General features: G+C 49.0%; 1 protein-coding gene across 1 annotated transcript in view; it reads left to right on the forward strand.

The window, feature by feature from the left end:
• tmeff2a (transmembrane protein with EGF-like and two follistatin-like domains 2a) overlaps positions 1 to 22,979 on the forward strand; it is a 72,401-nt gene extending 49,422 nt beyond the window's left edge. The window contains exons 5-10 of the mRNA XM_036539921.1: positions 4,823 to 4,919; positions 11,233 to 11,381; positions 13,474 to 13,533; positions 16,196 to 16,322; positions 18,347 to 18,505; positions 22,802 to 22,979. Coding sequence (XP_036395814.1) covers positions 4,823 to 4,919; positions 11,233 to 11,381; positions 13,474 to 13,533; positions 16,196 to 16,322; positions 18,347 to 18,505; positions 22,802 to 22,898 — 689 coding nt within the window. The 3' untranslated portion in view covers positions 22,899 to 22,979. The remainder of the gene's footprint in view (positions 1 to 4,822; positions 4,920 to 11,232; positions 11,382 to 13,473; positions 13,534 to 16,195; positions 16,323 to 18,346; positions 18,506 to 22,801) is intronic.
• Positions 22,980 to 26,184: the final 3,205 nt, after the last annotated feature.

Consider the following 26,184-nt stretch of genomic DNA (forward strand, 5'->3'; position numbering starts at 1 on the left):
TCGTTTGAGTTAAATGTTATCAAGCTGATGCATGATGTCCTTGTGGTCTGTCGTGTTCTTTGATCGTTTTCACATTCTTGATCATTTTTTGCCCCAGAACCTAAACTTGCAAATGAAACACAGTATAATCTTAAAAGGGTGTTCTCATGGGACCCTATTATTTTTTTTGTTTATTTTGTGTATCAAATTGCCAGGCTAAACTGATTGATTTATGGACAGGTTCCAGCTGTAGGTCAGTCAGACAACTAGTTTTATTCATTTGAATGATGCATAGACAGTCATTAAGAGACTTTTCAACATCAGGCATTGGGCTTTTTTTAGCATCCATTACTTTGTCCATCGTCTGTGCACATCCCGCTCTTGCTGTGTGCAATCTCCTACATCCTCCAGTTTCCAAGTGCCCCACATTCAGTTTTATCTTAATGGCCTCTTGTCTGCATGCATCCGGCTCTCAGGACAAAAGGCTCCAGGTTTTCCATTCTGCGTATCTGGGGAAGATTACCCTCATCCCCCTGCTGTGGAAGATTGCTTTGTCCCCATGCATCAAGGTGACACTTTGTACAGCACACTAAATCTCCTCCCAGCTTTTCCATAAATATTTACACCCGCGCGGTGGCGGAGCAGCCCCCGCAAGGGCGTTTCTCGGTCGCGGGCGTTGCAGCCGGACACCGTCTGTGCCAGATCCAGCGCTGTGGTGGATTTACGGTTTGTGGACACACACGCTTATGCAGACGACCTTTAATGTGCGTGTGTTTTTTTAAACTCGAGCAGAGTTTATATACCTCTCTTATCATCCACGCCGGGGGCCCAGAGAGGGGGGAAGGGGGGCAGGTGCTTGTGTGGGGATTGTGGGGTGTCTGGGGGAAACCCCTGTGCCGGTCTGCACCCGCAGGGTGACCTAGGCCAAAAATTGAGCAGCCCTGTGGGAACTGAGAGGGAGGCACTGCCAGATCAAGCGGTCCCGTTTATCAGGACGGATCCGCTGGGAGATGGGTCTGCAACACCGCATGCTAATGTCTCAGTGCTCCCTGAGGCGAGAAGAAAGGAGGCGTGTGTGTGGGTGGGTGTGTGTGTATGTGTGTGTGTGTGTGTGTGTGTGTGAGAGAGAGAGCGAGACAGAGAGAGAGAGTGTGTGTGTGTGTGTGTGTGTGTGTCGGGGGGGGGGGGGGGGGTTTGGGGGTGCGTGTTAGGGTAGGGGTGATCAGAATGTAATTTGTTTCCCTAATTTGTTTGAGCAATCATCACTCAGGCTTCTTTAGATCAATGCTGGTAAAAGTCAGGAGGATTTTTTCTGAAACAGGAAACAGTCAGGAGACGCTTGGGATGCAGGCAGGAAGGAGAGACTGAAAGAGAGCAGGAGTATTTTTTTTTAATATTGTGCATTCATGGCATGAACACCCTAACAAGGGAAACAAGTAATGGCGTGGCGTTTTCTAACCACGGCCTGGAAACAAGACACAATTTGAATCATCAACTTCAATTTTTTTCATTCTTTTTATTGACTGAAAGAAGAAGAAGACTCTAATTGGGAGCAGAAAGACTGTTTGCAAAGGGTTTGGAAACAATGGCAAAGGCGTTCAAGGTTACTCGTGGCCCACGAAAATGAAGCCTCGTCCTTTCATCTTCACACGCTGAGGAAAATCCTACCTCTGTCTCTGTCATTAAGGAAACTCATAAATACAAACTGTCTAGCCAGGTGGGTCAGGCGGTGCTCGCAGCAGGTGGAGGGGGGGTGAAAACGATCTTAGCATTCACAGGACATGTCCACAGAGCTCGGTTTTTTTGTGCCTGATCCAGGGCCTCAAAAAAAACTCAGGCAAAAGAGAGGGGTGTTGTAAAAAGAAAAAAGAAATTTAAAATTTTAATCGCCCACAGCAAAGAAACCAACCATCTTGATTCTGTGTGAGAACACAGCATTGGTTTAAGCACAGGGTCAGACTGTAAATAAGGCCACAACAAGACCAAACAAGGAGAGCAAGGACACAACCAGACTCTAAATAAGGACACAACAAGCTCATAAACAAATATGGAACCAGGCTCCAAACCGATACACAACCAGACTAAACAAGTACAGAACTAGACTCTGTAAATAAGGACACAACCAGACAGTAAACAAGAACATAACAAATTCTAAGAAGTACAGAACTAGACTAAATATTTACCCAGTTAGACTCAATAAGGACACAACTTAACAGTAAACAGCAAAAGTAAAGTTTGATACTGAAAAAAAACAAGACTACGCCCTAAATAAGTACACATTTAGACTCTAAACAGGGACAAAACAAGGAGTATAGAGTAGTATGATATTCATAGGGGTCTTAATATGCATACAATTGTATATCTGTTGTTGAAATTGCATTTAAATTTCATTTCCTATTGCTCCCATGCAGGCTGAAGTACTTGAGATTGTCAAAAGGAAGCGATACTCTTTGTATATTCTGTAAAGGGGTTTCACAGACTGAATATAAGAGTGTAGCTGTGCATAAGAGGATCAAGAATGTGTCTCTGCAGCACACAGGGTAGGGAAGATTAAAAATGTTACACCAGGGGGAGACACCTCTCTCTCTGCCATACAAGTTGCCCCTCAAAGTACAGATCCTCCTAATGGATTTATGGGACTACTGGAATGGTTCGAGAGCTATTTATCAAGGTGCCATTAATAATTACATGACCAAATCATTATGATAAAACAAACCTGTCCAAAAGCAGACATCCCTTACAAAGGACTTCAGTGCCTATGAGGATTCACAAAGCCAGGGCGAGTGGTGTCTATTTTAGTATGGGCCCTGCAAAGCAATAAACGAATCATAATGCCTTTGTCAAACGTAAAAAGTGTCTTGTTGATGGCTGATTGGTGGAGCAGCAATATGATGTGCTGTGAAGGATCCTGCAGGTGTTTTGCTGAAATTGCAACAGGCTTGTAGTGACTTGCAGCCCCCGTTTCCATGGACACACAGGGGTTGAGGCTAAGCACCTGAGCTCCACAAAAGATCCATCATAAGGATGCAGGAAACCCATTTAAAAAATCATCATTATAATGTTATGGATTTCAAGGGAGTCTCTGAGAGTCTCAGTTTAGGGGATTGGAGAGGATGATGTTGTCGGAATGACTTTCCATATCCAGGGTCCATTCCTCTGGGGAAGGGGAGGGGTGGGAGTGAGGGGCTTAAAACCACTTCATTTGGGATCTTGGGCTTTGTGGGTGAGTTATGCCTGTGAGTGTGAGAGACCACACGCTCTACTAATAAAGCGTGAAAATGCATTGGATTTGGGATTCACTGTGAAAAAGCTGACAAACCAAAATATAGACCACATGTATACAGTGTTTGCAACTGAGTAACCCCAGAGTCTGGGCTTTGATCCTTTGCAAAGAGCATACTGTAGCATTGTGTAAGATGTTTATTCATTTGATCCTCTACGTGGCCGGCTTGAGAAAGGTGAATATAATTTTAAGAGATACTGTAGGCCAGTTGAAATGGTATTAAATTATGATGCAATATGTTAATGATGATGACGTCGCAGTTAAGCACACCATATGATTATTGAGCACATTGCAATGCATTGCATTGACTATGCGTTCAATTTCCATGTTATGGCTCCACAGTATGGCAACATGAAGATGCAATTCAATTAGTGTTCCATCAACTGTAAAATGCATGAGCATGTGGCAATTTATTTAATGTGTGAAATCTATAACATCCCTGTTAATGTCATTTATTTGTTGTGTGTGGCAGAGGGGGTGTGTGTGTCTGTGTGTGGGTGTCTGTGTGTGTGTGTTTAGATATAAACACTTATACAGTACAGATACTCAGGAGTAGAAGCTCAGGAGTCCGCTGTGTTTGGAATGAAAGTTTTCTGTTATGTCCATCTAAAAAGCAATAAACATGCAGTCAATTGCTCTAGCTCTGAGGTGTTATTCATAATTGCTAGTCTGTGTCACGCAGCCGGTTGCTAGACATAACGAGGACTGCAGGGGATGCAAGCTCTCTATAACATTTCAGCTCAGAGACAACAGGCCCCTCTGGTGTCTGTATCCAGTCCCTCAGAGCACGCAGGACTCCCATCATTAGCGCCAGGCAGGAGAGAGGCGCACCAACAGAGCTGATGCCTGGATGTCATCATAGCTTAGGCCTAACATTCTTACAGACCTCACAGCAATTCAAGGCCTTAAACTGCAGAGTCATGCCAACGCCGGCCACGTCTGGCCTTGTGGCTCGGCAACGATTGGTTGGGAGCCTCTACCAATCGCAGCCCCCATCAGCTGCGCCTGTCCCAGCAGCAGGGGAGAGAGACAGGCCTGGAAAAAGCTATGATAAACGAAGCCGGCTCTGCGAAGGTCCCCTGTGAAGTGTCGCGATCGATCAGCGCCAGTGTTGCTGGAGCTTGTTGCAATTAAGACGGAGACGTCATGTCACAGACCAGGAAAAAAACATTGTGCAGAGTCTTCCTGCGGAGGGAGAGGGGGCACGCGCACAATCCCTTCGGTCAGATCACTTTGTCGTCCAGGGGGGTTGGGGAGGGGTGTTTTGATGACAGTGGCAGGGCAGTAATGATGCCATTAAAAATAGTGTGTGTGTGTGTGTGTGTGTGTGTGTGTGTTTGTGTTTGTGCAAGACAGGTATGAACAGGTATGCCTCCTCTGGAAGCATACTTCTACAGCCTGGTGCTCTGTGATATGTTTTTTGTGTAGCTGTTTTGTACTACTACTCTTCAGCTATATCAGTAACGTCTCTCTCTATCCCTCTCCTCTCTCTCTCTCTTTCTCTTTCTCTGTCTCGCTCTTACTCCACCTTCCTCCCTTTCCCTCTTTCTCCCTCTGCAGGGGGTGAGGGTTCAGCAGAGACCAGCCAGAAGGAGACATCCACCTGTGACATCTGCCAATTTGGAGCGGAGTGTGACGAGGACGCCGAGGATGTGTGGTGGGTAGCAGGGGGGTTGAGACATTTCTGCAGGTGTGAGGTGGTGGAGGGGGGGGAGGCACGGACACCCTCTCGCTGCTCCAGGTGTATTTGTGCCCTGTCTGATCCAATGCCCTGCACCTCTCCAGGAGACAAGCGCTCCTGTGGTATTTTTAGCGGCAGATTTCTGAAATGGAAAAAAACCTCCCTGTCTCCTCGTTTTTTTTCCGATTCGCATTTCGCTCGCTCCAGTTATCACATGAATTCTGATTTCCCTAAAAAAACGTCCCCCCTGTCCCAGCCCTGGATTTGAAATGTTAATTGAATTGGGCGCAGACCCCCCCGCCTCCCCCCGGTTTGGGTGCTGAGTCAGTCGGGGGAGATGATAGATTACAGCGCTGAGCTGGGGCTCTGGGATGGCGAGACGGAGGACGGGAGCGGGCGCAGGAATTCCATCTTTATTTAATAGAGTCCCGAGCAGATGGATTAATGCCACAGGACCAGAGGCAAGAAATTACTATTCAAATGGCTCTGCCCAAGCAAGGGCCCTCCTCACAGTGTGAGGGCCACGCAGGCCAAAGGGAGACTGTCCAGGCCAAAGGTGAGGGGGAGTTATTAGTGGGGCAGACTGGAATATGGGGGGGGCTCAAGCTGTGGGGTGCGTTCGAAGTGGAGTTCATCGTTGTGCAATGAGGTGCCAATCAACAGCAACGCCGACTGTGAAAACAAATCACGCCCTTTTATGGACACCTTTTTCCTATAAGCTCTTAACCCACCCCACCCTCCACCCCTTCTCAAGAACCATGCATCCGAGGCCTGGCCAAATTACACAGAAGAGGAAGGGGAGGGAGGTTTGTGCTCAAAACCCAAGCACTTAAACCCTTGGTTCCAGCCCAGTGACAGAAAGAGTAATTTGAACTTCAACTAAACAAAATTTGCTTGATACTTTTTCCCCCTTTGAGAGAAACCGCCTCCTCAAATCTGTCATGGCCATTGAGTTTTCGGGGAGCCTCGTTTCCAGCAGACAGCCAACATTTCTGCTCCCTCTGGCGCCCCCCCACTCTCATGTTAGGAGGGATTATAGTGAAATACAAGGCAGCGATTAAGAAATCAATACCAAATCCAGACGCAGTAACTTTCGCTGGTCACAGATAGATACTCTTTAGCCGGGCGCTCTGCATAACCCTGGGCTTGAGGGGGTTAGTGGGGGGGGTGGGGTGGTAGGTATGCAGGACTGGCGTGGCTGATTAGGAGAGGTAGCGGTGATTGCCTGTCTGATTGTGAGACTTAAGGAGAGCCCGGAGAGTGGCCAAGCGCCCGATCGATGCCCCCCTACCACCGCACCACTCCGGCTGAGACGTTATACCAATAATCACAGCAGTGGCTGGCTGTGCAGTGAAAGAATGATAATCATAGCAAGGTTTTTCCTCTCCATGATGTTTGCGTTGTTAACAGGTGGCCCCGAGCAACACTCAGGGCCAGTTTATCCTCTCCAGCTGTTTGTATTAATGACCAATGGATGGGCCTGTCTCTGATTGCCTGAGCTGCAGAGAATGCAGCTGTTAATCATTGTACCATAGTGAATTTCAGCGTGATTCTTTACTGTGATTGACACTGACCCTTTGCACTGAAGTAATTGCTGTGATTCCCTGCAGCGCAGTGAATAGGGACCCTCTTCATTCTAATGAATGACATTGAGTCTTTGTACTAAAGTGACTGGCGCTGTGACTCCCTGTGTTCCAGTGCATGGCACTGTGACTCCGTGCTGCAGCGGATGGGCTGTGACTCTTTAATGAAGGAGGCTGTCACTCCTTTTGCACAGCAGCAGGGTGATAAAGTGGCTACAGCAGGAGAGGCGCTCAGGAAGCGCTGGAGGCGATCAGCAATTTTAAACTTTAAATAAATAAACAGGGAGGAGACCACACCGGCAGGACAGATCAATATGGCACATCCTGCTCAGAGCTCCACGCTCAAACACACACACACACGCACACATACACACACGCACACACACACACACACACACACACACACACACACACACACACACACACAGAAATCATTCATGCAAAGGCAGAATGAGTTTTATGAAGAGTAATGCATTGTATTTCATCATGGTTCTTCCTGCTGAGTGCACTGTAGGGGAGGATAGCGGTGTTTACAGTTCACCACCCTGTCTCTGCGGCACCTTGTGCCATCCATGTGCCGGCTCTACCTGCTCCCTGAAGCTGGCTGCCAGCCGCAGTAAAGCTGCTCTCTCTGACAGAGAGCACGGGCTCACTCTGTTTAATCACCTCAGCGGTCTGCACAGCTGCACTAGCGGCTCCACTCCCACACTGACACTTCACATAAAGACTGGAGGAGTGGGCAGGGACTGGCATTGTGCTTGGAGTGTATGTATGTGTGTTTCTGTTTGTGTGTGTGTGTGTGTGTGTGTGTGTGTGTGTGTGGTGTGTGTGTCCATATATGTGTATGTGCGCGTATGTGTTTGTGTGTGTGTGTGTGTGTGAATATGTGTGTATGTGCGCGTATGTGTGTGTGTGTGTGTGTGTGTGTGAATATGTGTGTATGTGCACGTTTGTGTGTGTGTGTGTGTGTGTATGTGTATGTGTGGATGTGTGTGTCCATATGTGTGTATGTGCACATTTGTGTGTGTGTGTGTGTGTCCATATGTGTGTATGTGCGCGTATCTGTGTGTGTGTGTGTGTCAATATGTGTGTATGTGCACGTTTGTGTATGTGTGTATGTGTATGTGTACGTGTGGATGTGTGTGTCCATATGTGTGTATGTTTGTGTGTGTGTGTGTGTGTGTGTGTGTGTGTGTGTGTGTGTGTGTGTGCATGTGAGTGTGTGTGTGTGCGTGTGGCTGTGTGTATGTATACGTGTGTATGTGTATGTGTGGATGTGTGTGTGTGTCCATATGTGTGTATGTGTACGTGTGCATGTGTGTGTATGTCCATATGTGTGTGGTGTGCGTGTGTGTGCGTGCGTGTGTGTGCATGTGTGTGTGTGCATGTGTGTGCGTGTGTATGTGTGTGTGTGTGTCTGTGTGTGTGTCTGCGTGTATGGATCTCAGTGTACTGTGTGTCGGTAGCTGAGTGCTGGGTCTTGTGTTGCAGTAATGCACAGGGCGGGAGAATGTGAGAAGCCCCATTAAAAATGCATGGGCCCCAGACACATTATCTTTTATGTACACCAATGGGCTGCCGCTCGGGAGAACAAGCTTCTCATGCATCTTTGCATGTCTCTCCACATCATTTCTTTGTGTGTGTATGTGTGTGTGTGTGTGTGTGTGTGTCTGCGTGTGTGGGTGCATGTGCATAGGTGTTTGTGCTCTCCAACTTCTCCGGGATTCTGTGCTGTGTCAGTGGGTTCCCATGAGCGTGCCTGCATTTGTATGTAAGCTTGAGTGTGTGTGTGACTGTGTGTATGTGTTTGTGCTCTCTGATTTCTCCTGGGCTCTGCGTCCTCTCAGTGAACTATCTGCAGCTGCACTTTGGAGCTGACAGAGCTGCGATCAGACTAAGTGGAAACATGCCGATATGGATCTGTCCAGGCCCACGGGAGGGAGACAGGCAGAGGTGTGTTGTACACTAATGTGATTCAGTCTCCCAGGCCAGATAAACCTTCAGGTTTAAGGAATCTCTTCTCCTGCCTTGTCTCACCTCGGCCCCTCGCCGACACGACCGCTGGCGGTCATCCCTGGGGCTGCACTGCCCCCCTAACTGAGCCTGAATTCTGTCACAGCTCTAAATCTTTGCCCGACCTGAGACCGCGCCAGGAGATTCCAATCTCACAGTGAAATGCAGCGCATTCCGGAATATGATACAGACCTTTTTATTGGAATGTCGATTAGCTACCAGAAGTCACCACGGACCAGAAAATTTGCTTTTTGTGGGTCTTTTTTTTTGGCGTGAGGCCCTGGCAGGGAGTGTTAGGTTGAATCAACAAGCTGAAAATGAATCAGTCAAAAAATATATATTTTAACGCAAATACTGGGGAGAATGCACTGGCTATATTTCTCACAGCTAGCAGCATTCAAATTTCAGAAAAGCAATACATTTGAATAGCTAACCTGTTATTTGAGCATCAATTTATCCAGCATGTGGTCAGATAAAACATATGAATCGATTATTGATTTATGCTGATACCACAACCCAAGATGTCAGTTTAAAGAATTTTAGAATTTGCCATGTTTGCGCAAATGAGCACTTTCGAGATCCTTGAAATGCAATCTGTTATAATTATTATTCAATGCTGTTGGAGCATCAGTGAGTCATCCTATAGGTGGCAGAGGTCAGCTCAGTGTATCAGTCTGCACACAAAACACAGGCACACATACACACAGATATACAAAACAAACATACACAAAACCACAACACACAACACACCACAAACAGATGCACACAAACACACACACACATATACAGACACACCAAACATAGCTTGCCACAACAAACATACACCCAACCATGCACACCACAAAGATGCACACAGATACACACACACATACAGACACACCAAAAACACGCATACATACAACACACACATACACTCACACACACACTTGTTGACACCAACACACATGTACACACATACACACAACTATGCATTCACACACACTCACACACTCACGCACACAACCACAGTCACACAACACAGCACACTCACACACACTCACACACTCATGCACACAACCACAGTCACAACACAGCACACACACTCACACACTCACACACACACACACACACACACACACACACACAGAAATAGACACGCTCTCTCTCACACACACGCACATGTGCTCTCTTCTAAGCAGACCTGCCCTGTTGCGCTGTCGTGTCGGGTCGGGCCCCTTCACTGGGTGCAGCAGATGAATGGGAATGCAGGAGATATTATGAATGGGTTGGCCCAGAAAAGCAGGGCACGCGTGGGATCTAATGAATAGCGGCTGTGAGTGAGCGCCCCTGCTCCCGCTCCTGAGCATTCATCACACGGCCAACTCAGGGCCCATCAGCGCCTCTCAGCACCCCTCAGCGCCTCTCTGCACCCCTCAGCGCCTCTCTGCACCCCTCAGCACCTCTCTGCACCCCTCAGCGCCTCTCTGCACCCCTCTGCACCCCTCAGCTCCTCTCAGCGCCTCTCTGCACCCCTCAGCGCCTCTCTGCACCCCTCAGCGCCTCTCTGCGCCCCTCAGCGCCTCTCTGCACCTCTCTGCACCCCTCAGCGCCTCTCTGCGCCCCTCAGCGCCCCTCTGCACCCCTCAGCGCTTCTCTGCACCCCTCAGCGCCTCTCTGCACCCCTCAGCGCCCCTCAGCGCCTCTCTGCGCCCCTCAGCACCTCTCTGCACCCCTCAGCGCCTCTCTGCACCCCTCAGCGCCTCTCTGCACCCCTCAGCGCCTCTCAGCGCCTCTCTGCACCCCTCAGCGCCTCTCTGCGCCCCTCAGCACCTCTCTGCACCTCTCTGCACCCCTCAGCGCCTCTCTGCGCCCCTCAGCGCCTCTCTGCGCCCCTCAGCACCTCTCTGCACCTCTCTGCACCCCTCAGCGCCTCTCTGCGCCCCTCAGCGCCCCTCTGCGCCCCTCAGCACCTCTCTGCACCTCTCTGCACCCTTCAGCGCCTCTCTGCGCCCCTCAGCACCCCTCTGCACCCCTCAGCGCCTCTCTGCACCCCTCAGCGCCTCTCTGCGCCCCTCTGCACCCCTCAGCGCCTCTCTGCACCCCTCAGCGCCCCTCTGCACCCCTCAGCGCCTCTCTGCACCCCTCAGCACCTCTCTGCACCCCTCAGCACCCCTCAGTGCCTCTCTGCACCCCTCAGCGCCTCTCTGTACCCCTCAGCGCCCTCAGCCCCTTCCCGACGACAGCGCTGCCGCCAGCTCACAGAGATACTCAGGATAATCGCCAGACCGTGACGCACAAGGACCGGAGGGGTGCAGGGGGCATAATGAAGCGTTCATTAAGAGAATTTACACACAAATAGATGCATTTAAAGAGTTTCACAGAGGCAAAGTGGGCTTAGCGAGAAGATTTCATGAAACTTTGTTTAAAGCTTGTTATTAAGGCACATATTATTTGTAAAGTTCCACATTACAGTGTAATAACAAGAGATGCAATTTCACATTGGGGGTGTCAGATACACTTACAGCCACTGGCAGCATCATGATAGAGTCGGTCACCCCCACCCACCGAAAAGCACTTTGACATCAGGCATTGTAAATGCCTAAGTGTTGCTATTATTAAATATGGCTGTCCCTATCATATAATGTCAGCATTAATGTGCTGGACAGATTTCTCCAGTCCCCCTGATCATGTCCATCCCTTACCCCCCTCCACAGGTGTGTGTGCAACATTGACTGCTCCCATATCAGCTTCAACCCTGTCTGCGCCTCAGACGGCAAGTCCTACGACAACCCCTGCCAGGTGAAGGAGGCATCCTGTCAGAAGCAGGAGAGGATCGAGGTCAAGTACCTGGGCCACTGCCAAGGTAAGCCCCGCCCAACACGCCCCGCCCCTCCACGGCTCCCTCTCATCTAAAATAAAACCAATACTCCTTTCGAGTGTTTGAATTTAGGTCACTCATCATTTTCTCTTTATGTGAATCAAGGGTAATGCATTCATGAGCATGGCATCGCTATTTTATATAAAATGTTACTTCATAAGGCCTTAATGAAGAATTCATAACATCTCTGTGCGTTTGGTCTTGCTACCTAATGTTAAGTGGGACTCCATAACACCTCAATGAAAAATTCATAACAACCTTTCTGTGAATGGCCTTGCTACTTAATATTAAGTGTGACTTCATAAGGCCTTAATGGAGAATTCATAAAGCATTCATGTGTATGGCCTTGCTAGTGTGACTTCATAAGGACTTGATGAAGAATTCATAACACCTGTGTGTTTATGGCCTTGCTAGTGTTACATCATAAAGCCTTAATGAAAAATTCATAGCACCCTTGTGTGTATAGCCTTGCTACTTAATATTAAGTGTGATTTCAAAAGGCTTGAATGATACAAGGCATTGACAGTTGCGTAGGTTGTGGAAAACCAGGAGATGCATGTGAAAGCACGATGACACATGGTCCTCCCCTCCCCTCTGATTGGTTAATGCTCTTCTGGCCTCTTTGCTTTCCTTTACAGCTGATTCCACTGGCATCAGCCTTGTGCATAGATGTGCTCCATACCTGAAATTACACATGCGGTGCTCTCACCTCTCCCTTTCTGCTCTTCTGCTGTCCCTTTTTTACTCGGTTATTTTGAACCAGTCTGTAATAGATGTTGTCTATTACTATGCCTATGTTGTCAAACACGCACATGCACACACAATAATTATAACCATAATTGTAATAATAAAAAATTCCAAACAAAGATTCGGGATGAGAATTTTCAGACCTACCCAATTAACCAAACGTAGCCAAACTGGCCCCGTCCACAGTTTTATAAATTTCGCTTATCACTTCCTTTCTGTGTCAGCTGTTCATGGCATCCCTCCTCCACTCCATCTTCCCCCTGTCTTTTCCCTGTTAATGATGTCAACATGTGGGGGTCAACAACATCAGCCCAATCATCAGACTCCAAGCCAAAAGTATCACTATAACCACTTCACACGCTTATACTTTCATTTTATGGAAATTCATATCTACTGAATTAAAATTATTGTAACAACAGCTCTGGATAACAAAGTATGCACAACCCAGGATGTCAGTTTAAAGAATTTTAGAATTTGCCATGTTTGCGCAAATGAGCACTTTCGAGATCCTTGAAATGCAATATGTTATAATTATTATTCAATGCTGTTGGAGCATCAGTAAGTTATCCTATAGGTGGCAGAGGTCAGCTCACAAACAGAGTGGCTCAGCCCTGGTTGTTGCCCCTGTGAGGCTCCATGTCACCTGGCTCTGCTGCAGTTCATCAGTGTCAGAGTATCTCACCCTCAGGAAACATAGATATCTGATATCTGTCCCCTGTAAAAGGCACTGATAATGTTGTTTTAACAGGCCAGCAGTCACACACGTAAGCTATCTGAAGGCATACACAGTGTTCTGCTGGCACTGTCTTTGTCTTTTCCACATCTTGCTGCGTCCGTGGGAACGAGCAAAGCTGCTGCTTCACATGGTTATAGCATTAAGCCCCAGGCGAGCTTGGTAGCCCTGGGGCTGACGTCACCACGCCCCCTTTCACGGTGAGTGGGAGGGGGAAAGACAGAGGGACGTGATCCTGGGTTCCCAGGTGTATTTCCCAGGTTTGATAAGAGATGGACCCTGGGAACCGCAATGAGCCGGAGGACGGCTGAAACACTACAACAGAGGGGAAACAAATTAGCACAGAGAAATGCCAGTCCAGTTTTCTATCGTGTGTGCCCCTCACCCCGTAGGCACCCCTTTCCTGCACAGAGATACGGCACCGTGACAGACGTGCAGGCCAACATGCAGCCGTGGCAGGTGCCGGCCCGAGGGGTCATCGGGGTCGTGCATGTGCCAGCTCCACCCAGCAGCATGCCGAGTGGCGTCAGTACCGAGACAAAACCGAGGAACAGGTGGCGGGTCTAACCCTGCACTCTCTGTCCCCTCTGCACACAGGTGACATGGCCACAGGTGCTAAGCCTGGAGACGGGCACTACGCCAGGAAAGACTACACAGGTACGCAGGGGTGAGGGGGGTGACCAAGAGGGAGAGAGCGTGAGAGAGACAGGGGGAGACAAAGGCAGATTGAGGAACAGGGAGGCAGTGAGAGAGTGATGGGATGAGGGGGAGGTACAGTACCTAGAGATGGAGAGAACAAGAGGAAGAGAAAAGGGAGGGTGGAAGGAGGAGAGAGAAAAGGGACAGAGAGAGATGGATGGAGAGGCAGAGAAATGTGGCTCAGAATGGGGTGAGAGAGAGAGAGAGAGAGAGAGAGAGAGAGAGAGAAAAGAAGAAAACTACTGTACGTGTGTGTTTGTGTGTGAGCGCGAGCAAGGTTTTTCTCAGCTTTTCTGACATTTTTCTCACAATTTGGGGACACACTCACACAAATGCTCTTCCCTCTGCTCTGTGCCCTCCGCAGTGCTTTAAGACAGTTTAGACACGCAGACATGTTTAGCCTAATGATTACACTGTAGCAGGGATACCTGGCGTGTAGTCTCACTATCAAATTAACCTTCTACAAATGTTTCCTATAATTACCTTCCACATCTGCTGTGGGCTGTTACAGTTCAGTCCAGGGTAACTATAAATGGTGTGATGTTCATGCTGTGTGTATCACTGTGTTTTGGCACCCCCCACATCGCACACATATGTATGTAGGTACATATGTTACATGTATGTGTATCACATGGGTTTATGCGTGTTGCAAATGTTTTGTGATCCTGTGTTCTGGAAAACCTCAGAGGAGGCAGTGGCCAGTGAAAGGAGTGCTGGGACTTTAATAGCACTGTCCCCTTCCTCCTCCTCCCTCTGAAAGAGGAGAAAAGATGGCACTGTTTACCCCTCCCGCTGGGACTGGCAGTGTGATTGAGTGGTCCGTCCGTGCGCGGCGCAGGGTCAGGGAAAGTAGCCTTGATTTTGATGGATTGGGCAAACCGTGTCCTCTACCGCGGAGCACTCCACCGCCCAATCGATCCCTGCAGCAGGAGTGCATCCTCACGCACCGCAACAAAGGTGTTGCCATGGCGGTGCCGTTGTTGCCACAGGACACCATTCCTCCTTGTGTCAATGTGTTTTTCACGGGAAGGGGGGGGGGGGGCGGGGGAGTACTGAAAGTGGCTGAGTGCTTTTCTACACTTTGCTAGAACTCACTTATTTTCACTGTTTTTAGCCAGATTTTATGTTTTTTCCCCCTTCATTCAACAACATGGTTTTTTTGGGTATCATCTTGGGGTGAGATAACATTTGAACTGAGGGAGGCCATTCAAACCAAGAGATGCAGGTGCTGTGCTCCTGATTGGTGTCTGGGTCTTAGTGCACCTCGGCCATGGGCCGAAGCTTTCCTCGCCCTCGCTGTATCCAATCCAATGCGGTCACCATAATGTCACCGCCCAAAGAAGAGTATGCTCCTCTGTTAAGGAGACACAACACAAGTTGGAACAGGTTGCTAGGGAGAGAAGGGAGAGAAGGGAGGGTACAGCCAACACCCTCTTAGCTGAAAGGTCCTGTACAAGGCCTCCATGTTCCTCCTGCTGTGTGGACAGGGAACAGGCTTCAGTTTTTTGGAACCGATCACAGACAATGTGCAGGTTACTTATTTACTAAACAGCTACATTGCACATTGTCAGTTAGGGCAGACAGGGCTTCAAAGGGTGCACCTTTTCCCCTCCCAGTACCCCCCATCCCTCCTATTCTCTGTGGCCATCACCCAGCAGTTCTCGCAACATTAGCTTGCTGCTTTGATGTTGATGCAATGTTACGAGTGAAGTGAAGCTCATTCGCACTGAAGAGCCGATAAGTGTGAGCTGGGCAGCCAGGGCTCCAGAAACTCTGGGCTTATAAATAAATTTGTGCGCCCTTATGGCTTTTGCTTTTTTTTCCAACAAATGATTCACCACCAAACACACCAGCACTGGGGCAGTGAAACATTAAAGGAAAAAACTAAATAAGCAAACGGCGTGCAACCCTCTTTCACACTTTGTCTTTTATGCTCTGAGTCAAGTCCCGCTGGTCAGCACTTTGGAAAATTTGGGGTGAGCGTTTTACTTCGCTGTATATTAGGAGGAACATCAAAGCTGGTTTCCCATCAGTGAGTTCCTCACCCGTGAAATCACACTGAAACGGTGGAGTTTGGCTTCTGTCAAGGTTTCAGCTGTTCCAGCCAGATGAGGTGCGCGTTTGGTGTCACAGGAAACTTTGGGGGAAGGAGTTTCATTTCAGGCAGGTGCCGGGCGGGGGGAGGGCGTATGTGTTTATGGCCACATCTCGGGTTTTTCCTCTGTAATTGGTCCATGGATTGAACAGAAGGACAATAAAATGAGGATTTTTTCCTTGTGCATTACACTGAAATGGCAGTTATTACATTTTCATCTGAAAAAGTCTGTTGTTCTGGGAGCATTCACACTGCTGCAGCAGAATAAGCTTGGATGTAGCTATGCAGCTGTGCAGGGCTTCCCATTACAGAATAGATAGATGTTGACAATAGATGCTGGACTGAGAATTAACCCTTTAGTTCCAGCTTTGATGAAAGGAGGAAACCCAGGGCTCCCTCTGCATTAACTACAGACCTTTCCATTGTATCGGAGACATGAATGCATGCTACTCTTTGTCAGCTTAAAAATAAATATATGTGTAAGTAGTATGCGTGGTTTGAGACCTCCCTTGTCTGTCCCCACAGAGGAGAAGTCAGACAAGATGGGGGAGGTGGCCATTGGTCTCTACATCCCCTGCCCGGAGCACTACAAGAACTACTGCGTCCACGGAGAGTGCGAGTACCCCAACAGCCTATCACCTCCATCCTGCAGGTACACACCCACATCCCTGCCTCCAAAGACTGTTTAATAATGGTGCTTAATAACCTAAATTTATAATCAGTAGGTCCCAGTTTCATTTCCTAGGTGATGCACTGCCCTTGGGCTACCTCTTAGCATATGCTAACCCTGAGCTGCTGCATCACACAGCCAGCTGTACAAACAGATAATGTGTGAAAGAGCCTGTTAGTCACCCTTGATAGGGGAGTGAGCAAAGCCAGTGAGGAAGGAAGTGTAGTTCTCAAAGTACTGGGCTGTGACTTTGAGTCCAGCACTGCCCTCTGTCCCCCTGGAGGAAGTACTGCGCCCCAGGCCAGCTGTGTAAGTGGGTCACAGAGTTGGTGGATTTGTTGCGCTCTGCGGGTCCCCCTGGATGCTCCGCGCCCAGCAGGCAGGTGAATCAGTCTAGATGATAATGCGCCGGGTTCAAAGAGCGCTGGTTCTGCCTCTCGGCCCACTGCTTCCCAGCTCCGCAAGATTTATGTGCTTAGAGGAGGTGGTTGCCCAGGGCAGCCCACACGCTGGGCTCAGACTGCCGTGCATCAGTGCGCCACCTGCAGCTCGACCCCGAGCCCAGCCCAGCGCCTCTGCCCTGGTTTAGACAGTCCCCTCTGCCCCGCTGCAGGTTGAAGCGTGGAGAGAGGTCACGAGGGAGGCCAAGCCCCGCGAACAGAAGAGCAGCTTATCTGGGGCAGACGTGCTGATAGCTCTACCAGCTAGCCAGCTCAGTATTGGCCGAGGGAGAAACTGCTCCTCACAGTTATGTGCTGACAATGATGTATTAAGTGGTCTAACAGCTCCTCCCTCAGCTAAACCTTTCGATTTCATGTTGGGGGGCACTCACCCAACCCTCACCCCACCCTGAAAGGGACAGCGGGGGTAAAGCGTGAGCCGCTAGCTCTAGCTCCTCTGAGTTCAGGGAGCAGCTGTAAATACAGGGGCTTCAGTGTTCACACCTATATACTGTGTGTCCCTTTGGATGGGGGTTGGGGGTAACACACCGTCCCACAGACAGAGATGACTCATGTTCTGCCAAGTGCTGTAACCAGGGCTGTGCACTGGGACACATTTGGGAGCTGAGGTTGGTTGGGGGTGTTGCAGAACAGGTCAGGGGGAGCCTTTGGAGAGGGGGGGGGACTCTGCAGGTGTTCTTGGTAACAACCCCTCTAGAGATGTCTGGGGCAGGTTCTCAGCATGGCTCTGATTAAAAAAAGGCATGTTTTCAGCCCGGTCACTCCCGCCCTGCTTTGCTGAAGCCCTGCCACCACTCGCCCCATGCTGCATGAAGGCGTTGGCTCCAAGAGGAGTGGAACGATAGACAGAGCTCAGCAGTGTACCGGGTTTCGACGCACATACCCTCCCTCCACCAACCCCCTCCCCCCGACAGCATCGCATCCCACAACTGTACCAGCATAGCACATGCAGACGAGATGCAGACTTTTGGGTGACATCCTGGGTTTATGGGAATTCATGACTGTAATAACTGCTACTCAGGCAAACAGGAAAAGGTCATGTTACCATAGGGATGAGAAGCCTTTGTGAGTTATACTCCCTCAGCAGCAGCAGATGTTGATCGTCCAGCGGAGGGGTGTGTAGAGAGGTACAGCAGATTGATGGCCAGTTGTAAGGCGTTGTCGTTTGGTCCGTGGCGGTTTCTCCTTTTGATGAGTCCGCCTCAGCCGTGCTCTGAGCGGGAGCCAATCAGGAGTGAAACAGAGACAGGGTTTGAAGGATCATCCTGTTTTGGGGCAGAACTGGACAAGAGATGCACTCAGAGAGACTCAAGTCCACCTGGTGTGCTGTCACCTGTGCGGGGCAGCAGATCCAGGAGGTTGCAGGTTCAGACACTAGAGAGCGCACTGCCCTTGAACCCTTGAGCAAGGTGCTTGAACTGAGTTGTAAATGCCCAGCTGCTCATTGGCTCTCCAGCGCAGTGTGTGGAGCTTTGATTGGATAAAAGCCTGTGTGTGTGAAAGTGAGGTATGTATGAGTGAGTGTTGGTTCTCTCCTGTTTGCAGCTGCCACTCTGGGTTCAGCGGGCCCCAGTGTGACACTAAGGAGTACAACGTCCTGTACGTGGTGCCGGGCTCGGGCAAGCTGCGCTACGTCCTCATCGCTTCCATCATCGGAGCCGTGCAGGTGGCCATCATCTGCGTGGTGGTGCTGTGTATCACCAGGTGGGTCCATTCTGTCAACGTCACTGCCACTGTCGCACACATGCTCATGGACACACATGCATACACTCAACACACACCCATACAGTGACACGCTCATGTGTGCATATACACACACATGCTCATTTATACACACGCATACACACACACACTCATACACAGACATGTGCATACACACAGTGACATACACGCACGCACATTCATGTATACACACACGCACTGTCATGTATACACACATACACACACACACTCACACACGCCCACACACACATAAGCATGCTGGTGTTACTCACGGTGAGTCCACTCTGTCGGCTTCATCATTTTCACACACACTAACACACACACACTAACACACACATACATATAACCAGATACCCTCAGTATCACACATTGAGTTAGCTCTGTCACACATACACGCACACACACACACTCACGCACACACACACACACACACACACACACACACACACACACTCACACACACTTTCAGCTGTTCCACTCGCTAACTCTCAGCTTAAGGCAATGCACTGGGTATTGTCTGATGTCAGTCTCACACTAATCGCCTGACCAGGTCACTGCAGTACGAATGCTGGCATGCCTGAAGCCTCTCCCATCACTCGTAAACTGTAAATGACAGGGCAGCTTTACCCAGCAGGTCCCCGAGTGACCCAGCAGCTCTAGGAAAGCTTTGCACAATAACTCTGAGACAGAACACCCCTCTCCCTGTCCTGCAGAACACCAGCGTCAGCCAGGCGGGGAAATCATCTGTAATCTATCCATTTCATCTGCCTCACCAAGGCGCCTGCCAACAAAATCAAAAACCCGCTGAAAAGACTGCAGCCCCCCCACTGCCCCCCCCCCATCCCCCCCCCCCCCCCCCCACCCCCTCGCCTCACCTAAGATCTGCACGGCGCGTTTCCATGGCAACCCGCCCCCCGACGCTCTTTCCCCGGGCCCCCGTGACCGCCGATGTATCGGGAGAATATCTCTCCTCCTCAGAGGTTAAAAGCTGTGGTCAGGCATCGTCTGCACCCCGCGCCTCGTTCCCGGCGCCGTTCCCGCACCTTAACAGTAGCCTCATCAAACGCGTTCCCATGGCAATGCCACTGAAATGCCTCTGTGGGGAATGGAATTATCTGATGGAGAAATGAAAACAGTTGACCCCACTGGTTCAGTAAATAAAAGCTGCTGATGTGGGCTTTCATTGTACGCGTTATGGGCTAGCCTTCCTGTGTCGCCTCTGTGCTCTCCCTCTAACACACTCTACCGCATCAACACACACCTGCACACACACGCTCACTCTCTCTCACATGCACACAAATGAACATGCTCTTATGCAAAAATACACACATACACAAACACACACTCGCTCTGTCTCACACACAAACAAGCACACTCTTATCCACAAATACACACAAACACACACTCACTTTCTGTCTCTCACATGCACACAAATGAGCACGCTCTTCTTCAAAAATACACATGTACACAAACACATACTTTCTCTCTGTCTCTGTCTCACACACAAATGAACACACTCCTATCCACACACACACACAGTCACACACATACCTGCACAACACACACTGACTCTCTGTCTCACACACACACAAATGAACACACTCTTATTCACAAACACGCAGTCACACACATACCTGCACGGCACAAACTGACTCTCTGTCTCACACACACACAAATGGACACACTCTTATTCACAAACACGCAGTCACACACATACCTGCACAGCACAAACTGACTCTCTGTCTCACACACACACAAATGAACACACTCTTATCCACAAACATGCACACTCACACACACACACACACACACACACACACACACTTGATCTCTATCTCTGTCTCTCACACACACAAACATACTTTTATCAACATAAGCACATTGTCTCTCACACACCCACATACCTTTCATCCACACACATTCACATACAGAGAGTGAGAAAGAGTGAAACACATACTCATAACGAGAGTGACACGCACACACACACACACACACACACACACACACACACACATTCAAAAAACATGGGCAGTGCAGTATTTGAAAGCAGACAGGTTGCCGTGGTCATAATAATAGCAATGTGTAGAGGGGAAGAGATCAGGGACAGGGGTATCCCAGGAGAGTAATCAACGTGTCTGCTCGAGATATCTGACCTTTCCCCGAAACTTAAGCACCGACTGCACCTGGTAACAGGTCCCCTGCGGCCCCCTCTTCATTTCGTTCTTTTCCTCCTGTTGTCACTGGCTGCTGTTGGTTTGCCAGGCCCCCCCCTAACAATGGCGAGAGGGGCCAGCAGATTTTTTTGGGGGGTGGGGGGGTGTAGCCAAGGACAGCAATGTCAAAAAGCCCCGTCCTGGCCGTTCCCAGGCTTCACACACAAAAAGCCCCGATCCCAACTGCAGCTCCACACCCAGACCGTAAGCAATGGCAGCAAAGCTACATCAAGCTTGTATCCCAGAGTGCCTCACTTCAAGCCCTTTCAAGCATGGATCCATCACCCTTGGTAAGGTGTTGCCTCCGCAGTTCGACCCATAGACTGAAAGGCAGTGGACACACCCCCAGCAGGTTTGATCTGTCCTCGTGAAGTACACGTGCAGAAAGGTTTCCGATCTGGCTGGCGAGACATTACCTGTCTAGATACTCACAGTTCCGCAGAGCTCCACAGAGCACTACATTCATATAGTGCTCATACCATCAGTAGTGGTATTCAGCTACATTTATAAACACTTACAGCCAACTATTACAGCTCACAAACTTGGACAGGGCACAATATAAGCCCCATAACATGTGAGGCATGTTATCTGTCAGTAGTAATAAACAGCTATTAAAGTTTCTGAATTATTCTGAATGCTGTTGCATGCAGTAGTCCCACACAGCAATGACAAGCTAAGAGCTCAGCTTAAGGGCAAGTCCATTAATGTTTTAATTTAGAGCTACAGGGGTGTTTTCTGTTAGCATTTCTACCCTTATTTTGTATCCCAGGAGCATGAGGAAAGGGGCCTCTTCTGTCTGCCTGCAGTTGTCCTCGGGGTTATCTGGGATCAGTTTTCTCCTGGGCTGTGGCAGTCCAGATGCCCCTGGGCCTGGACTCAGATCAGCTCCCCTCTGATTCACTGAGAGATCGCTCTCCCAGGGTAGCATCAGCCCCTGTAGTATTCACTCAGGCCTCAAAGTCTCCCCCACCCCAGACTGAGCGGCCTATTACTGCCAGCCTTTCTGAGAGCACAGCAGACACTCAGGTTAAATGGCAAGAAGTAAATTCATGATGCTCAGGAAAATAAACAGCGCAAAGTGTACTGGTTCATGGCAGTTCGGGTTCTTCCTCTCTGTCCTCTCAGTCCTCAAGCTCCAGCACAGAGCAGGTGAAGGAGAATGAGATTTTTGTGGATGGAATGAGACTTGGACTGGTTGTGTCAGACTTGGGGAATGAGACTTGACTGTGTTTTTGGGGAGAGTTTCATGGGTAGGTGGAGGCCCCGTAATGTTCTGAAAGTCAGGAAGAGAGCCTCAGTAGAGCACCCCAGCTCCTCTGGGCCTGCCCTTTTCTTTCAGGGGCCCTATTACACTTAGAACAGAGGACTGCAAGCAAAGAGAGAGGCTTTCTTCTCACCGCAGAGTTCCTGCATATTTGCTGTCCATCCCTCCCCCTAACGGCCCCCCTCAGACTCATCCATAAAGCTGCCCTGCTCAGCTGCACAAAGCCCCATGCTGACCTATGCAAAACATGACATTTAATAAAAGTTTTCCAGGAAAAATAATAAAGGGGTAAAAAAAACCTGCAAGAAGGAGATCTCCCTCGAAGAAAGGGCCCCCGTGAGAGGAGCAGGGTGTGCAAACGGGCACGCTCCTCCGCAATCTGAATGCCCAATCTCGCAGCTCTGCTCTTTACCCTCCCAGAGAGTGCGTCAACCAATGAGAGTGTGTGAAGGAATTAAATTTTAACTGCACCCCCCCTCCATCCACACACACACACACAGACTCTAACACACTCATACACACTCACACACACACATCCAAGAAAAAAATGTGCAGAGGGAAAAAGGACTGTAGTCTGTAGTGGAACTTATTCATCAAAGGGGTAATTGAACCTGTAAATGTGAATTATAATGCAATCTACTTGCTGTTGGTAGTTTGTACTTTGTATTCAAATTGCACCACACAATTGACTGTACAATCTTGCTGTGCAAGTCAGCACAAGGGCACCTGTTGTAATGAACAAATAACATTGAGATTTGAAGTCACAACGCACCCAATGGGCTCACTCTTGTTCCAAAACAGGAAATGCCCGAGGACCAACCGGATCAACCGCCAGAAACAGAACGCCACCCACTACAGCTCAGAGAACACAATGCGCGCCTCCACCAGGCTGATTTAAGGACCCAGGACAGCGTGCACGAGGGGGCGGGGCTCCGACCAGCCCCACCCATCCCCTCCTCATTTCGCCCCCCTCTGCCACCCCCCCCAACAACCCAGCCTGGACACTGTGGACTGATGTGTAAGGAGGGGGGAGGCGGGGGGGACAGGGCCACCTAGGGGAGGGGGCGGGATCTCCACGTGTTGCCTTGCGTTTGTGGTACACTACACCAATGAAGACGTGACGATACTACAGCTATATTTGGTTATGTATGGATATATTTCAAATAGTTATACATTGTCTTGATGGGGTTTTTTCTGTAATGTAAATAAATAATTTATATCACAAAAAAAACAATGTGACTGTGCTCGCCTTTGTAAGACCTTTTCTTTACTGGCGACAGACTGTTATTGATGAGGAGATCACACAGTTTCACACTCCGCCCACTCCAAAGTTCACCTGCAGAATGCCATTTGTGATGCCCACGTTGCATTAGTGCGTCGATGTCAGAGCAGCGCAGCTGAGGCAACGTCCTTGTGCAAACCTCATCCAACAACATCCAGACACCCAACGGATTTCTGCCACAAAGGACACCACAAAGAGTATGCTAAAAAATGTTGCTCCATCACACAGCAAACAGAACGTCATGCCGCAACTGCGGGAGAGTGGAAATAGAAAATTTTTGTAATGGGCTATATTAAAAAAAAATGTTCAGACCCCCAGGTGTGGAAGACATGTTAAGAGACGTCCATCTGAAGGCCATCCCTGTTCATTTCTCAGGCTGAAAAGATGAGCCTCATAATAATAATAACGTTCTGCACAGACTGACCTCCATGTTTATTTATGCCCCTGATTAAACAGGAACAGAATATCGTTGCGTTTTGGATTTTTTTTTTCTGTTTTAAAAAATGAATAAATGAAAATGGTGCACTGTAATCGTAATAGAATTTCACAGAGCAATGTTATATTTTTTCACAAATGAAGGACTGCATTCCAGTAGCACTCTTTTCTGTGTTTCATGTAATTTGTTCCTGTTTAATTATAGATATGAATGAATATGGAGGGCACTACAGCTGGATTCTCTCTGAAACAGTATAAGCTGAGTTTCAGACTCATAGTAGCGTCACATGGAATCGATCCCTCATCCTTCTGGTTATAAAGCCAGGCCTCTGTAACCTTCATTATTCTCACTACACTTCTGGGAACCAGTAATGGAGGGAATATAGATAACAGCTTAATTCTTATTGGTTATTTTACCCAGAGTGAAGCGGTACAGAACACTGAAGAGAATGTAATTGGCTATGTAGAAGCGGAAGCATAGTATTTTCAGTTACATAGCTTCCATTAGTTTAGCTAAATAACATGGACTCAATTTTGAATATGTTGTCTTTGGGGTGAATCTGTGCTGTTTTGCTGAACTCATGCTAATGATGTTATTTAAAGAGATTGTCTGTGAGGGCTATGCTTTGAATGCTGTTTTGTATAATAAAAGAGCTTTTCTGTCATACAATGACGTGGCAATAGGGTGACTGTATCTTTAGAGTCAATGTTGAGCAAACTATAGTCAGTGTTGCAGCTTTGGCAACCAACCAGCAACTTCCAGCCCTCCCTGTATTCAGGACCATGCCATTTCACCTTCAGTCTCATTGGTCCAAGTCATCAGCAAGCAACGGCGAGGCTTCTGTAAGCCCCTCCCCCAATCAATGACCAGTCACACCGGCAACACGTCAAAAGGGAGTCTGTATCTGTTGGCAGAGAAAGGAGGGTGGTGTCGTTGCCATGGGGGCATACACCCCAGACAGATGGGCAGTCACCATCAGCATCTAGGTGATGGTCCGCATCGCCACGGCAATCCGCATTGTGGATGCATCCAGGATTTTTGGGGGAGCAGGATCAAGCTCTGCCCCACTCGATCCCATAATGCCACTCAGTGCTCAGCAATCAACGCCCTCATGCTCGTCAACAGAGGAGAGCCTGTGATAACCAAAACGCCCCTTGTACCCCGAGGGAGGGAGCTGTCAGGAGGAATCAGAGTTAACAGCAACCGAGGCCTTTGGCTGCTAGGCTGGCCACATCTGTGTGAGGGCAGGGTTTCACCCGGCACCCCTAACTGATCACGGTCCTTGTCTGTGCAAGGTTCCCAAAAACCATTAGAGATGCAGTTGCCTTTCTTGTCTATGCAGTCAGTGTTAGGTACCTGCATCAAGATACCACAGATTGTAGTGATGCGTTTGACAAGTACATATTAGTGGCGAATCACAGAGCCACGGCCATTTCTGAAACTTTTTTAAACAGTTTTTTCCCCTTTTTCACCTAATATGGAAATGCCAGTTGCACACCAGGCTTTTTTTCTTCAAACACCCTCTATACTCAGCAAGGCGAATGCAATCTTCTAACACACTCACTCACAGGCTACTTTTCACACTGCAACTCCACACAGTGCACCACAGCCGGGCTTGCAGCAAGTGGAGGATGGGCACAGGAGGATCCCCACTGACACCACTGAGGGACTTACAAGCCACTAGAGGGTGCCGCAGTGGAGAGACAAGTGAATCCTGCTGACACACCCACCCCAGCGATCCTCCAGAGACTGGGGGCAGCACTGGCAAAAGGGCGGTGTCATGGAGAGAGGGGTTAAAGCTCTGAACAGCAGGCTGCAGGGTCCTGGGTTCAGATCCCAGCCAGGGTGCTGGAGGCAGATGTTGAAATGGTTATGTTATGAGCTGTGAATCTGCCAGGGTGCTGTGATCAGAAAACAAACACTGCAGCGCATCTGGCTCAAGCCCATTTTCCACATTGTCAGGAGATGTGCTGTTTTAAAAGTTTTATTTGCTCTTGTCTGTTACCTGTGTTTGCCATTTGCAGCTGAGGGCCCTGGGAACTGCTGCTCTTTGTGAGTGGAGAGTGTAATAAGCGGTGCAGATGCACACATGTATTATCTGAGCACAGCGTGGCATACTACCAGGGGGAATTGTGGAGATGGAGCAATTCAGAGGTCCCAGTACTGGCAGTGGCCACATCTGTTTAACCAGTCTGGTTCACTGGCAGTCCAGGCTTCCCAATGGTTTTACCTAGCTTCACTTGCGAGGCCAGTGCCAGGCCTCCCCTGATCAACCAGCTGTATCTGCTGACAACAGTGTGCACAATGCTAATAGCCATGCATGGATTGCCACGGATCATCAGCTGCACACGGGAGCATTGCTTGTGACCAGCTTGGCCCTTGTGTAATTACAAACACACGCTGTGAGCTGATTGAGCCGATTGAGCCACAGCTTTTGATTGCTCAGCCTTTACGCATACATTATCT

This window comes from Megalops cyprinoides, chromosome 11, assembly GCF_013368585.1.
Source record: "Megalops cyprinoides isolate fMegCyp1 chromosome 11, fMegCyp1.pri, whole genome shotgun sequence".
Classification (NCBI taxonomy): domain Eukaryota; kingdom Metazoa; phylum Chordata; class Actinopteri; order Elopiformes; family Megalopidae; genus Megalops; species Megalops cyprinoides.